This window comes from Callorhinchus milii, unplaced genomic scaffold (assembly GCF_018977255.1).
Source record: "Callorhinchus milii isolate IMCB2004 unplaced genomic scaffold, IMCB_Cmil_1.0 Scaffold10, whole genome shotgun sequence".
Taxonomy (NCBI): domain Eukaryota; kingdom Metazoa; phylum Chordata; class Chondrichthyes; order Chimaeriformes; family Callorhinchidae; genus Callorhinchus; species Callorhinchus milii.
Genome location: NW_024704751.1, coordinates 14778054 through 14794489, shown reverse-complemented (window position 1 = coordinate 14794489; position 16436 = coordinate 14778054). Strand labels below are relative to the sequence as shown.

General features: G+C 46.9%; 1 protein-coding gene across 1 annotated transcript; it reads left to right on the top strand.

The window, feature by feature from the left end:
- Positions 1-510: 510 nt before the first annotated feature.
- LOC103179499 (CCN family member 2-like) lies at positions 511-16020 on the top strand. The gene is made up of 6 exons (XM_007894820.2): positions 511-657; positions 11968-12157; positions 13445-13670; positions 14078-14329; positions 14752-14963; positions 15598-16020. The coding sequence occupies exons 2-6, from the start codon at positions 12098-12100 to the stop codon at positions 15913-15915; spliced, it is 1068 nt and encodes a 355-aa protein (XP_007893011.2). The 5' UTR covers positions 511-657; positions 11968-12097; the 3' UTR covers positions 15916-16020.
- The last annotated feature ends 416 nt before the right edge of the window (positions 16021-16436 follow it).

The following is a 16436-nucleotide window of genomic DNA, read 5'->3' as shown; positions in this document are numbered from 1 at the left end:
AACGCCATCGCTCTCCGAAAGGTGCAAACTTGTTGTGTTGGGACGTCCTCCCAACATGAAAGCGGCAAGACAAATGTAATTTTGTTGTTGTTGTCGATCTCCAAATCCGTAGACGCCACAATTTTCATAAAACGTTCGTGAAGCGGTTCTTCAGACATTCTCGGAGTCTTGGGCTCGTAAGTAAGTCAGCCTCTTGCAGAAAAAGCACGACAGTAGCTTTGCTTTTGTTTCCTTGCGTTTGCGACATTGGTGATCCTCAAAATGCTTTGTTTCAACTGAAGAAATGTACAGAGAGAAAGGAGCGAATGAGGCTTAGATATTCAATGATCAGCAACCCTGGGGGAACCTTAAGAAAAAGTCTGAATTCTACCACTCCCTTATTTTTCATCAATGGCTTTTCTTTCATAATCTTGCCTAGGACCCGCCACTGAATGGGAGTATCGTAGCTGGAGGCAGTGTTTGTACAGTCAGCGCTGAGGAATTCGGTTTCCTTTGGACTTTGGCTCCATTCAAAGCACGGAAACCCTTTTTGCCCTCAGAGGAAGTTCCTTCGGGCCCACAAAACTAATGAAATGTTGTGGTTTACTGGACTTTTAGCGTTTCATATTCACCGAGACATTTTCTGACTACAACAGCTTTCCCAGTGGAGGCTTTCAGGTAAGGGCTGAAGGCTCAAGGAGCTCAGGGTAGATGACTGAGCAAAGTGGGAAAAGGAGCGGAGGGCATTATGATGATATTACTTGTAAGGCCTATCGCAGAGGTAGGTACGTAAGAGGCCATGAGATCAGGGAGAGCGGCACAAGGTGCAGGGAGGACGAGAGGGACAAGCAACAGGCTTCAGTTTGTGGAGAACCAGTGGTGGAGTGGGAGGCAGGAGAGTGTGGCTGGATGGGAGTAGCAGAGGTGGAGTGGGACAAGAGCGTGGAGGGATTTGGCGAGATCTACACAAGGACCTCAAAGGAAGTTAAAGTGAGAACAGGCTAAACAACTCATTCATTTATTTTCTAAATACTGTAGCGAGGAAAAGGGATCAGAGTAAAGTTACAAAGAACAAGAGCAAACGGGATGTGCCACTCTTTCTGTAGTTATCCGGAAGTGAGAAATAATCCATGCATTTCCTTGCATTTGGTACAGCGCCTTAGCAGGTCGGAAAGACGTCTCAAAGCTCTTCACAGGATAAAGTGACTTGTGTAGTTGTAGGCAAACGCGGCAGCCCAATTGCACACAGCAATGCCCCACAAACAGCGATGGAACAAATCACCAATTTTTATTTGGGGAATTGTTGGGCATGACACAAGGAGGGAGCAACTCCCTTCTCTTTTCGCTAGTGCCGTGGGGTCTTCACGTAACCCCCTGAACAGGCAGAGGCGACCTCATCCGAAGGATGTCTGATACGTCCCACGAGCTTCACACTCCATTAGAAGACTGGATAATAACACTACTAGTAATAATCCCTTGCATTTGATGTAGCCCCTTATTACGTCTTCGAGACGCCTCAAAGCGCATCACAGCATATACTGTGAAGTGAATTGACTGTATATTTTATGGGCGAAACACAGCAGCCAATTGCGCACAGCAGGGTTTTACAAACAGTCGTGGACTGAGTGAGCAGTTGGATGTAATGCGTGCTTTCACTGCGACTGGGCGAGGCTGTTTCGAAAAGTGCGAAACTCTTGTTTAATTCAGGTAGGAAATGTGCGATTCTGCCTCTTTCATCCCCACTGAACAATATAACATTTTGTGAAGCCTGCCAGCTACAGACTGTGAACCACGCGGCATGGCCGGGAGTATTTTTCCACCGCTTGGGATATAATTGTCTGCAGTGCCACAAAGCTCCACATGCTTGACCGTCTCCTGTAGTTTGTGAGCGCGCAAGACTTCTTAAAATACTATCCCGGGGAAAAGAGAGGTCATGATGCTGTAGGCTTCGCTGTAGTGCATGACGTAGATGCGTTTTGCCCACAAAACACACAGTCAGTTTGCTTTATTATAAAGCCTGTGAATCGCTTTGAGACGTCTCAACGACTTGATAAGGCACTATATCAAATTGTTATTATTAGATAGAGACAAGGGCCTAGTGTAATTAATAATTAATTTATTGCCCTCCTAACAAACAATTGCAATAACTCAATTGTTCACCTATAATGTACTTTACAGTAAATCCTTTGAAACATCCTAATGTGAAAGTTGTTGTATCAAATGCAAGGATGATTAGCTGTCATTATTTCCCTCCTAACCAATAGGTCACAGAATCACAATAGAATTTGGATTAGATGAAGAAGGTCCATTGAATTTCCAGAATATCCACCTAACTGTCCTCCCATTGCAGCAGCAAGCTGCGTCTCAGACTCAGTAACCTGTCTCCTACCACCACTTTCTGGTAACCTGTTCCAGACGCTAATTATCCTCTGGGTCAGGAAATACTTCCTGGTCTCTGTCTGATCTCAAACAAGGCTCCCATTGCACCAGAGAAACCAACTGAGATAGAATAAACCCTCTTAAAGCAAATGTCTTTGGTAAACACCTTTAAATTTGTAAAATCTCGCTCCTATCCTCTTTGTTCCCCGCCCCTACCTTTAAAACCTACTTTAAGACCTTTCCTTCTGACCACACGTTTGGTCACCTTCCCACCCCCCCCCCCCACCCCTGCCCCCCCCCCCCCCCCCCCCCAGCTCAGGCTCGTGGTCAGCTCTGTGAACCACTTTCAGAAGTTACTCTTCCCCCTGCAGCCCACACAAATACACACAATATGAAGGGCTCTGTACAAATGTCAAATTATTGGCATTGTGGCTCCTCAGAGCACAGTCTATTTAAGCCTCTCTTTGTTTGCTGATGGAATTCCTCCAGCAAAATAAGTCCAGCTGGCCATTCTAGTTGCCAATGTAATATTCTAACCTTGCTTCAGTCTACAATACTTTACATGCCATTGTTGTGCCAATTTATTCCTCAGACATATGCAGTTAACTTTTCCATTTACTTTGGGCACAGAATGTCTGCTCAGATATATTCGTCCCCATGGATTTTTCCAGAAGCTGGGTCCAAGATGTGATGGGCGAGGGGAGGGAAGAGGGAGAGGCACAAAAATTGGTTTTAAATGTTGGGTTTTTATTTGTTAAAACAAATCACTTTCCAAAGTAATCCATGTCCTGCTGACAACGAAACCCACTTGACATTAGTTGATTTATTAGGGCTAGTTGTGCAGTGTTTCTTGGGTTAAATAGCGCCCTTCGCACAGGATAGCGTGTCAGAGCACTTGACTGTAATTGCTTGAGTGCAGTGAGACTTTTCGGTGGGTTTCTTTCTACAATTAATTACTTTGTGTTGATGAAGTCACTTGTCAGTGAAGGGCTTGTCAGTCACATCCTTTTCCTCTCCTACCTGTGGCAATAGACACCCAATCACACGTTCCTTTGCTCACATTTAACCCATAGCGGTTTAAATACTCTTCACCTTCCCCCCTGTTGTAGTTGGCCATTTGGACGAAGCCCATTGTAAAAGGATTCCCAGTAAGAGATTTTAATTCTTTTTTAAAAAAAACAACATCCATTTATAGCGTCTTTCACGTCAAGAGGACAACTCAAAGCGTTTTGCAGGATATACCGTTAAGTGTAGTGACCGTGTTATTGTTGTAGACAAACACAATATCAATTTGCTCACAGTAGTGACCCACAAACAGCCCGCGAAGCGAACTGACCAATTTTATTTGCCTTTCAGCTTCACGTTGACATAGGAGAGCGCTAATTTTAACCACTTGCTACTGCACCGCCCGAGAACCAAACTAGATACGGCCTCATTCATTCCATTATGTCCCTCGGCACGGTTATATTATTAATGTCGCCTGCTAAATATAGCAAAAGCTTTATCAACCCAACCAGCCAACCTTTTTTGATTGCTTAGAAGTTGAACACGAGCTTGCTTTGAAAATGTCGTTCCTGGGAGTAGGGCGAGAAAAGTGGGGGTGGGGGGAGGTGGGGGGGCAGTAATTCTGGAGAAAGCCTTGAGCAGATCATCTGATGACCCTCAAGGGCAGGGAGCGTTCATGATAAGGGGAAGAGTCATGGAGGCAAACAGCTATATTGGCTGCACATTCACACTGTAAAAAAAAATCAGTGGAGTAAGAGATGTGTTTGCCATTTGCAAGTAACTGACAGGGGCGTAAAAGTTGTGTAAATAGATTAATTGGAGTTGAGGTACAGATCAGCCTTGATTTAATAGAATGGCGGAACAGGCTTGAGGGGTTGAATGGCCTCCTCCTGTCCCTATGCTCTACGCCATGGCGGTGCGCGGATCAACGAGCTGTCGAAAAGTACAAGGCCCACCCCGTTTGATTGATGGATGGTGGAACAGAGAAGGGGTGACGTGTGAACGAATTCGGCCTTGGGACGTCCTCCCAATGTGAAAGGCGCTGTACAAATTCAATTTTGCATTGTAAATGGGGAGGAGGGAAAAAGAGAGAGGGGGGGGGGGGGGGGGAGAGAGATCGAGAGGCAGGGAAGAGGAAGGGGCTTCATCTTGGGGAATGAGCGAGACTTCACGACACTGCAAGAGTAGATTAACAGAAAACTGTTTGTTTGCCCAAAAGTGGTTGGCAGGTTGACTGCGAGGAGCTTTTGGAGATTTGAACCGCGAATCCTGCTTCTTTTGAAGCTGTTCACTTGGAATCCTCGTAACCATTCTCTTTTTATTGAAATGTGTGCCGGATTAACGGCTTCAAAAGAGCTTCTCGCTGCAAACGGCCTCCGGGCCGTGAGTGAAATGAACAAAAAGCAACCAGACAGCGTCGCAGTTCCCAATGTAAACTGTCAGCCACTTTGCCACCGCTCTCTAGATCTCTCCCCAAAAAGCCTTTGCAGTGCACTCCCTTCACTCCCTCTGAACACCTAGCTTTTTCGACCACCCCTCTGATCAATTCCCTTCTACTCCCTACTTGCTAAGGCTTCCTCTGTGGGACCATAAAGTGATTTGAGACTTTGCCCTACGTGAAATACACCATAATAATAATACAATAATCCTCGCATTTGATACAGCGCCTTATCACGTCTTCGAGACGCCTCAAAGCGCTCCACGGGATATACTGTAAAGTGAATTGACTGTATATTTTGTGGGCGATTGATTGTCACGTTTTGGCTCCCAAAATATACAGTATTATTAATATATATGTGTGTATATGTGTGTGCAAATTGTTGCTGTAATCTCAGATTTATATTACTTTGTTTATCTAACACTGGTGTCTAATATGTTTAAAGGTGTTGATGCTAACTCGGTGTTGAGCATAGCAGGGAATGAACACTGGGTTTAAAGATGGAAATTTATTCAATTACGAGGAGACAAATCCAATTAACCAAAAGCTTCTGAAACGTCTCATAGCAGCCCCACAGGGTCACACCTGCAGTGGATTTTAGTGCCACCCAAGAAAATTACACCATAATGCTAAACAGCACTTATTTCATACAGAGTTCACATACACTTTTAAATATTGACTGAGCAAAACTAATCTGTGGAAGCACTATTTCAGTGAGCGAGCGGTAAACCTATAGAACAGGCTTCCTAGGGAGATGGTGGAAGGAGAAAGTGTTGATTCATTCCAGTGCAAAATTAGATAGATTTCTTTTAGGAGATAATATTTTGCGAGGCATGATCCGAGTAATTTGAGACATGACACGTAGTAAGTGTAGTATCTTTGGAAGAACCAGGCAACTTTGGATCTAAGGTTCCCAAAACATTCCACTCTGTTGTAGACTAATCCATACAAAATGAATTGCTGTCAACATCTCTATTATTGCTGCATGCAACTACCACGATGGTAGAAAATGGACTAGATGGACCTTGGTCTTTTTTCGTCCAGCAATTCCTGTCTAGGAATACTGGTCGATTTTGCAAAGTGCTTTGAGATGTTCTCCCTACACGAAAGCTGCTGTATAAGTGCGAGTTGTGTTTGTTGTTTGCTTGCTTCGGTGTGTTGTGAATCTATTTGCACGGTGCTTTGTGCTAATGGGCATTCCCTTCGCAATTGCCGAATGCGAAATTTGCCGCAAGTAAAGAACAGCGCACTGTAGGGCCCTCTCGGTCACAACCTTACGTGACAGAGGCGTGGGAATATTGCTTTTAATCTGGGTCAAACGCTTGAAGCTCACGTTTACGATTTGTGCAGGCAATTTCCCATTGTAAATGATCTAAAACTACCTGTAGTCCTTCCATCAACCCCATAGAGGAGCTAGTCAGGCGATCGCCCTATCAACTGTGTAGTTGAGTAACTGAGGCTTTCTATCCAGCTATGTCTCAATGCTTAATCTTCTGTTGTACTTTTTCGTGGGGAAGACCATTGTAGTATTTCATTTTTTTGACGTACTCTGACCTCAGCCAATAACTCTGACCTGCCGGTCAAAGCCTTCGTGCCACATAAAGTCCTTTCAGATCCCAACAGTCATCAAACAGACTCTGGAAAATCTGATTGAGTTGTGTCTGTACAATGCTTTCCACTCAGACTTGCCACCAGAAGTGGCCTTCAGGGGCCGGTTGTTAGCAAGATCCAAGCACAGACTTAACCGAAACACACAAGCGTTTTATTTTAATTTATTCTCGTTTAAACGGACCGAAAAACAAACAGCAAGAGGAAAGTATTTTCTGCTACGTCAACCTTTTCACGAAGGCGAAATAAAATCAGACACTAGAAAGGTGATGACGGGATGCCGATCAACCCTTTGTTGTAGGGGTGAAGTTAAGAGTTTGTTGACGATATCGTATTTGGTGGCTGTTCACCTCCCGCAGCAGCTACAAACAGAAGGTGCAGCTTTCCCTGTAGAGAGGCACACAAGGCTGAAGCCAAAAATCCAAGCCATCTGCTTTTGGTACCAGTGTGCTGTCTTTAGGGACTGTTTATTTGGGACACTTCATCACTGGCCAGAACCTTGTATGTTTCTAGTAAAGAAAGGGCTTTGTGTTCACATCGGTCGAGTTTGGAGTCCCTGTCGGGCTGTAAACGAGCGGTTTGGCAGCTTCAGCTTTGGCCTGTGTGTCAGTGGGGGAAATAACAAGCATTGAACCTAATTAGGTTCCCTGCTATTTTTTTATTGTTTACAATATTTGTTCAACAAAGTTGACTCTGTTGGCTCGAAAGTTCCCCTCTGCTGAAATGATTATTCTCGAGGCCACAGTGAGGCCGTCGGAGTCCTGTGGCGTAGTGGTTAGCCCACTCGTCTCGCCAGCGAGGGAGAAGATCCGGGTTCAATTCCCAGAAGGGGCGAAATTATAGGCATGTTTCCTTACACCACACACCTCTGTTTACCTAGCAGTAAGTAGGAACCCAGTTGTTATTCAATTGGCAGATAGCTTCCCCGTCTCCCCCCAAAAAAATTTAGTCCCGACTGTTTGTAGGACATGATGTGTGCAATTGGCTGCTGTGTTTCGACCACAAAATTCACAGTCCATCCATTTTACAATATGCTCTGTAAAACAATTTGAGACGTCTCCATGATGTGATGAGGCGCTATATCAAATCCAAGGATTATTATTATTATTATTATTGCCAATGGTCTTTAGTAATCAGAACTCAGCGTTGAAAGCAAAGTGACAACACAATGTCACTGATATATAATTGCACGCAGCATTGAAGAAGCCAGACTATTTGAAAGATTTGTTGATTCCGACTAACAGTGTCTTAGGCTGATCTTAAAAAAAGGTTTAATAATAATAATATTAATAATAATCCTTGCAGTTGATACAGCGCCTTATCACGTTTTCGAGACGTCTCAAAGCGCTTCACAGAATATGCCGTTAAGTGAACGGTGTGTATATTTTGTGGGCAAAGCATATATATATATTGACTGTATATTTTGCGGCTTTGGTAGTAAGTCGCGCTGTGAATAGAATTGCTGTTTGCTCTGTATCCAGGCTCCTCTATTGGATTGGAGTCCAAAGGTCTGGGGGGCAGATGTCGGTACGTTAGTTATTCTTGTCTGAAGCTCGGCTGAGATGGACGGTTGCGATTTTGTTTTAAGACCATGAAAGGAAACGTATCCCTTCACAAGCCTGTTCTTGTTCACCGTGAACAATCGCAGCACATTATGTGGGGCTTCCAAGTCGTCACTGTCAGCGCGAAACACTAACCATTGCCCCAGAAATAGAATCCGCAACGGATTCAGTCTGCGCTGAGCTTAGCGGGAAGCTTTCCGCGGGCACTTTGATGGGTATTACCGAAAGCACATCATGACTCACCAGAGCAAACTGGGGACAAATTAACTGAGAGAGGAGTCGTTTCTTTTTTTTAAAAAAAATCTTCCATTCCCTCTCTCTCTCTCTCTCTCTCTCTCTCTCTCCTCCGCCTTGGTTATCGGCTCGTGCGTCCTGTCTGTGAGTCTGTCTGTGGGCGAAGGACAGATACCAAGAGGAGAAGCGGGAGCAAGGGAGGGAGAGGCTTTGAAAAGATGAGATAATAATAACAACAATAATAATCCTTGCATTTGAAAGAGCGCCTTATTACATCGTCGAGACGCTTCACAGAATATACTGTAAAGTGGATTGACTGTATATTTTGTGGACGAAACGTGGCAGCCAGTTTGGGTACAGCAGCGTCCCCACAAACAGCAATGCCGTGTGTGACCAATTTTATTTGGGAGGGGATTGTTAGCCGATTTTACTTGGGAGTAAGCCCCTCCACTTTTCGAACGGTGATGGGTTTTTTAACGTCCACCGGAACGGACCTCAGTTTAACGTTTCTATCGAAGGACGGCGTCTCAGCAACGCAACACACATGCCCAGCGTTGCATCGGAGCGTCAGCTTAGACTATGTGAGTCCAAGTCCCAACGTGGGGGCTTGAACCCACAATCTTCTGACTCAGGAGAGAGAGAGAGAGAGAGAGAGCGCTACAACTGTGCCAGGCTGACACACCAGGATAAAGATAGAAGCACAGACACACACCCCAGAAAACCTCTCTAAAGATTTGACCTTGTCTCCACAAACTCCCCGCTCCCTCCGCACATGCCCGTGATGGCTGGCAGATTGACAGACCCGGGTCACTGCTTCGCAACCTGTGAAAAGGGTTATTTTTGTAACCAGAAAGGTCAGGCCCGCACCTGGCGGGTCGCAGAGGACGGGCGGTCGAGCGTTCCCGAGAGGAAGGGAAAATCCATCAGGATTCAGGAGCGTGAAGCTAGCCTCGCCTGTTCCCATCTGTGTGCCCGATCCCGTCGGGAGCACCGAGCTCGTGCGACAGGTGCCTGGCACCCAAACACTCAGACCACCATCAGTGTTTGGGTCCGTGACATGGCCCTTCAACACTTCTTTTTAACTTCTATTTAGCCAAAGTTTTAACGGTCGATGAACCCTTCCGTTGGGAGTTCTTAAGAACTTCAAGGGAGCTGGGAACACAGCCTGTATTCAAGATGTAAAGTCAGCAGCAGCCGGTACCCAAGGTCACTCGCATAATAATAATAATAATCCTTGCATTTGATATAGCGCCTTATCACGTCTTTGAGACAGAAAGTACTGTAATGTGTAGTGACTGTGTGTTTTGCGGGCGAAACGCGGCAGCCATTTGCGCACAGCAGCGTCCCCACAAAAGTTCGTGGATCGAAGTGATCAATTTATTATTATTTATTATTATTTTTCCATCTCGAATGCGATGGAAATACACGCAAGTGGCTTGGTTCGTGAACGGTGCGTGAATTGCCCCCTTACCTAATAAAGGATTGTCCGCGTGTTATTTTCCAGCGGCCCAGCAGATTGTTTCCAGATGACATCGGGGCACTCGGGCGACCCGTGACATTTGGGAACAGTGTCCTTTCTTTGTTGTTTTGCGCGCAGCAAACAGTGCCAGTCGTGTAGTCGGGAGACACAGAAAAAGCCTTCAGAGCTATGGAAATTGTAACAGTCAGTGCGGTGACTGAAGCTGATTCATAAACCCCGTGCAGACGGAACGAATGAATCGCACTGGTGATATTTCGCTGTAAGTTCCATTTGCGCGGTTCCCTTTGGGTCATGTCCTCTTGTTGAGCGTTCCTCTGGTGCGCGGAGAATCACACCGCAACACGTGATGAGTCTCCCTATGCACAACCTCTTTAGCGTAGTGGTTGGAGGACTCCCCTCGCCACAGAACAGACCCGGGTTCGATTCCCAGAGAGGGGCGAAACTTTAGGCAAGTTTCCTTACTCCACACGCCTCTGATTACCTAGTAGTAAGTAGGAACCCGGTTGGTACTCGATTGGTAGATTACTTTCCGGAGGATCGGTGGATCCCTTCCCTGCCCCCCCGCCCCCCAAAAAATTTGGTCACAACTGTTTGTGGGTCATTGCTCTGAGCAATTGGCTGCCGTGTTTCGCCCACACATTAGCCCGTCAATCCACTTTGCAACATGTTCTGAAAACACCGCGAGATGTCTCAACGGTCTGTGCCCGTTCAGGTGGACATTAAAGTCCCTGGGACAACTCCGCCCAGGGTTGCATTCGAGGGTCAGCCTGGACTGCAAGCACTGAAACAGTCACTACACTTGATCGTAATTACAGTAAAACTGGGTTGAGCCATTTGAATGTGGAAAGGAGCGATTTAAAAAAAACTTATATTTGCTCTGTGCAATAGTGTAGAAATGGCTAATTCACGTACAGTCTCCCTCTTGTGGTACTTCCTAAATCTACTCGGGGAACACAACGTTAATGTAACCTTTTAAAAAAGTGGTGGTGGTGGGGGGGGGGGAGGTAGAGGAAGAGAAGTAAAGGAATCTTTTATTGAATCCTTTAAAGCATGGCTTTTTCCTCAATATTGAGACTGCGTGAAAGGGCTTGCTTCAGACTGAACGCTCCGGCCGCTGGTATGCGAGAGAGTAAACACTGGAAAATATTCACAAAGCCACAGAAAATATGTGAAAAGCCGACCGCAGGAGTTGCTCCCCTTCGCCGGAACTCCTTTCTTCTCGTTATTATTGGAGGTAATACTCATCTCGCAAAAATAAACTTCAAATCCACTTCCATCCTTCGGAAACCAAAATGGCAACCAACCACTCCATCCAACACGGCCGTCTCAACCAGCAACCGAACGTGGGGAGCGCCATCTGGGGAAGGAATGTGTTTTCCATTACAAACCGCAGTTGCCTGGCTTACGACAGCTCTTGTTTTCTCTCAGCATTATTTCTCTTAGCAGACGATCCAGGATAATTTCCTTTATTCAAGCGTGTCTGATGTCTGTCACTGAATAGACCAGACGGAACCCACATTTTCCACCTAATTATCTTGTTTTCTTGCCTGCGTGTGCTATCGGGGCAGAACGCGCATCGCAAATACACTCATTTATTCAGCGCCGTGGGTGGCCCTCCGAGACGTGAAAGGCGCTGTACAAATATAATTTGTTGTTGTTGTTTGGCAAATGTGGCATTTGTAAACTTCACTCTCGACTTTGAAGCTCGATCTTCTTGTTTTTATCTTAAAAGAAACTTCAAAAACAAACTTCAAGAAAAAATTAAAGCTTGTACGGTATTGAAAGAGGTTTTGCCAAATTCTGTGCCGCTCTCTCTCTCTCTCTCTGTGTGTGTATATATATAGATATATATTTTAAAATAACACATTGCTAAGAAAATAGAATTAAACCTAGATCCGAGTGGAATATCAACTACCAGGAAGTATTCCTGTCTGCGTCTGGAACGCGCGAGCACATTTTCTGAAGCTTTTTTTCGAAAAAAATAGGTGCCTTGGAATTTTTTTTTTTCCGGGGGGGGGGGAGGGGGTGGAGGAAACGACGGTGTTTATTTTTAAACCGTTCTTTTAAAAAAAAAATTTGCGGTGAAGCTTGAAAATGTAAATTGGTAATTGTAATGATATCCAGACATGGGGGAAGGGTGAATGAGACTGCTCACAGGGGTGGAATGTGTGACAGAATGACCGAGTGCGAATGTCACTCAGTCTCTCTGAATCCGCCCTCTCTCTCTCTCTCTCTCCTCCTGCCTATTTAAAGCTTGGTTTCTGACTCCCAACTTCCAACAGTCTGTGCGAGAACCACAAAAGGACTCCAGGGTTTTCTCGAACACGAAAAGCCACGGAAGATAAAGGAGGAAAGGAAGACGGGGCAGAAAGAAAAATACTCCGTAAAGAGAAAGGCAAAGTCGGCGTCAAAATGTTTGGATTGGAAACCTTGTGGTCTCGCTGCTTACCTCTCTGTGCTCTGGCTTGTTTGGTAAGTTTAACTCTCCCTCTCTCTCTCTCTCTCTCTCTGGACTTCAGGACTGCAGACAGCGGCAGCGACAGACACGCTTTGCTTTCAAGCGCTCTGGGACTCTACCCTGCGTGACGGGCGCTCCATGAACTCAAGTTGTTGTCGAAACCTCATCCCCCAAAGCTGCGCCCCAATGCGTGTCCCGGCAGTGTTTAAACACAAGGCGGTATTTAAGCATTTAATAAAGTTGTGTGTTTTTTTCTCTTTGAAAAGAGAGAGAGAGAGAGAGAGAATTACTGCATTGTTACAGAAAGCTTCCGATATCTCTGCTCTCTCCTCACCTGCATTCCGCCCGCAAAATATAAAGTCAATTCACTGTATTCTGTGAAGCACGTTGAGACTCCTGGTGGATGCAATCAGGCGCTGGATCAAATGCAAGGATTATTATTATTATTATTATGATTATTGTTATTCTCTCGCCCCATTAGGGGGAATGGTGTTACGTTTAATAAAGAGACGATGTTGAAATGTCCCGGGAAGGAAGAACCATTCCACCTTCAGAAATGACGCAGTAAAATGTTGCCTCTGAGCCTTGCCGCTTGCAATTACCCCCCAAAAAATACTCAGTTACTGTATTTTTCCTTGCATTTGCTATTCACACGGCTCGAGGGGTGGAGAGAGAGAGAGAGAGAGAAGGGGGGTGGGGTGGGGGCAGAGATATACGATGTAATAATGCCGTAATTCTCCCTCTATATATTTTTTAAAACACTCTAGAAAATTTATCTAAAAACCCGGAAGCCAATACCTCCTTAGATTCAGAAATATGCAACTGATTTGCTCTCTGGACGCTAAAATTTGCTACCCCACACGAACAGTAATAAATATCCTTCAACAATATGATTATTATCTATTTTATAATTTAGAACAATCCCAGCATTTGATAGAGCGTCTTATCATGTCGTTGAGACCTCTTCACACGTTAAACTGTAAAGCCGATCGACAGTATTCTGTGGGCGAAACGCGACAGACAGTTTCGCACGTAGAAGTGTCCAACAGACAGCCGTGGAGGGAGTGATCCCGTTTTATTCTGGGGTGGGTGAGTTGGGGGGTGGGGGTGGGGGGGGGATTGTTGGCCAGGAGACAGAGAGACAGAGACAGAGAGAGAGAGAGAGAGAGAAATATTCCCTTCTCTTTCACGGGATCTTCGATCACCACCTGAACAGAAATGGCCGATGGGATTTCGGGTTAACATCTCATCCGATTTATTCTGACTGTGATACTTACTGCTGATTTATGGTTTTACTGCAGGTGGGAGCTGTTTCCCCCGATTGTTCGTTGCCTTGCAGTTGCCCCCCAGAGCTGCCCCGATGCCCGGCCGGGGTCAGCCTCCTGACTGACGGTTGCGGTTGCTGCCGGGTGTGCGCGGGGCAGCTCGGAGACGAGTGCAGCCTCGGACAGCCGTGCGATCAACACAAGGGTCTTCACTGCCACCTGCCTCCTCACCAGTCCGGCCGGCAGACAGGCATCTGTCTGGGTGAGTCCGTCCCGTCTCCCCCCCACCCTCCCCGGGTCACGCTGCTCGGCTAAACTAACAAGCCACACAGCCGTCTTTTCGGCTCTCAAAGCGCCTCTTCGCGGGATTTCACTGCGAGGTGTAGTGACTGCGTGTCTTCCTCCCTTTCTTTCGTTCTTTCTCTCTCAGCACCTGGGCATGTCCTCTTCAACAACAACAACAACAACAACTTGCATTTATACATTGTCCCGGAGTGCTTGACGCAAAAGGCGCAATTTAGATGCAATTCTTTCCTTCCTTCCTTCCTCCTCCCTTCCTTCCTTTTCATTCTCTCTCTCTCTCGCTTTCTCTCTCTCTGTCTCTTTCTCTTTTTCTCTCTCTCTCTCTCTCTCTCTTTCTAACGCGGGTGTGTGTTGTGTGTGCTGCAGACAGGCAGGGTGCTACCTGTGACTTGGGAGGAGTGATTTACCGGAGCGGTGAGACCTTCCAGCCCAGCTGCAAGTACCAGTGCACCTGCCTGGACGGTGCGATCGGTTGCATCCCCTTCTGCACTGACGACATCCGGCTGCCGAGCCCGGGCTGTCCATCCCCCCGGCGGGTCAAGGTTCCCGGCCAGTGCTGTGAGGAGTGGGTCTGTGATGAGTCTCGAAGCGGCCTTGACTTCAGTGTCGCGTTGCCAGGTGAGGACCACTGCAGACATTAAGCTGTTTCTTGACTGAATCCCCACTGCCTCGGCCTTAACCATCTTTCCTGGTAACCTGTTCCAGCTGTAAATTAACCTCCGGGTAAATAATAATGATAATGATGATAATAATAATACTCCTTGCTTTTGATCCAGCGCCTTATCAAGTTCTTGAGACGTCTTAAAGCGCTTCGCAGAATATATTGTAGAGTGAATTGACTGTGTACCGTGTGGGCAGCCGCCAATTTGAAGTAAAGCCTTTGGAAACGTTCAATTCCACTTGCAATTAGTGAGATAATTACTGACTTACCGCCAGGGTTAGTTGAACGCACTGACCTGCTTTCTCCCTACAGTGTTGTACGCGACGCTGTCTGTACGCGTTACGGGTTAATGAGCTTCTTTTGTTCGTTGCATTCCCAGTTTACACAAAAGAAGTGACCTTCGGGCCCGACTCAAACCAACTCCACGACAACTGCATCCTCCAAACCACTGAGTGGAGCGCTTGCTCCCAGCGCTGCGGAATGGGAATCTCCACCAGGGTGACCAGCGACAATCAGGAATGCCGGCTCGAGAAGCAGACCCGGCTCTGCGTGGTCAGGCCCTGCGACGTCCAGCAGGAGCAGAGCATCAAGGTACCCGAACTCGATCTGCTCACTCAGCCCCTCAAAGCGTGGAGTGCTGGGTAAAGCGCTCTGAGACGTGATCCTGTGTGCAGGGTGTTTTGCAAGTGAAAGTTGTCGCGGCCCGATACCTCAGTGTCTGCGAAAAAACATCTCATACCTTAAACCAGAGCAGTCCAACTGGCGGCCTGCGGGCCACATCTGGCCCACCCGCTCCCTCCGCAAGCCACAAATGTCGTGATGGTGTGTTTCTGTTAAGGAAAGGGTATCAAGGCACATGGAGGAAAGGCAGGTCAATGGAGTTGAGGTACAGATCAGTCATGATCTACGAGACTGGCTATATAACTGCAAGTTGTCGTTGGTTTGTTGTTGAGTCTTGTGATCAGACTCCTCACCGATGTAGAGCCCAATCCATCCCTGCAATCTCCGTGCGTAGCTGGGATGCATGGAACTCCCAGTTTGGTTTGGATGCCCTCAAGTCAATGGTGGTGGGTTTCCACATGTGTCAGACACCCCGTCACTCCCCACCTCCCCCACAACCCCCACCCACCTCCCACCAGCACACCCCACCCCCCACACCCCCCCCAAAAAAAGGTGTAGCAAACAGTTACTAACGTTGCTGCCTTGTTCTCTCTCCTCCCCGCAGAAAGGCAAAAAGTGCATCCGAACGGCGAAGCCTTTGCACTCGATGAAGTTTGAGTTTTCCGGGTGCAGCAGCACCAAGTCCTACCGGCCACGGTTCTGTGGAGTCTGCACGGACGGGCGGTGCTGCACCCCACACTCCACCGTCACCCTGGTCGTGGAGTTCAAGTGTCCCGAGGGCGACCGGATCAAGAGGAAGATGATGTTCATCAAGTCCTGCTCGTGTCACAGCGACTGCCCCTCCGACAACGACATCTTCCAGTCCACCTTCCACCGCAAAATGATCGGCGATTACACCGTGCAGACCGGTGACCTCTGGTGACCCGGTGGGGCTCCAGCCCAGCAATAATCAATCCTTGGCGTTCGACAAAGCGCCTTTCTCGCGTCGTTGGGACGTCTCAAAGTGCTTCGCCGGTTGTTACCGTAAAGTGGATTTGACTCGTGCGATTTGTTAGGCGAAAAAGTTTTTTTTTTTCCAGCCGACGAAAGCGCCTTTTGCTTGTCTCACTCGGGAACGATGAACACGCGTGTGCGCATATGTGTAACCGATGCTTACTGGTAATGCCCATTATTAACATGGCGACTGGGCGCGGGTGTAAAATAAGACCCACGTGTTACCGGTCAGTGTTCCCAGCGTCGCCGGTTTGCGGCGGTCGACATGGACTGGCCAGAGCGAGGTCGGGTTACGGTATAAAGCCTTCCGATTCCTAGACAACAACCATCTCCCCCAAGTAAAACACTGTCTCGGTGAATCTCGGTGAAAGTAATTCTCAACAAAGTTTTTTTTTTAACAGAAAGGGTCTTTTACTATTCGCGGACGGAAGTTCTAATCCTTGTCCACCC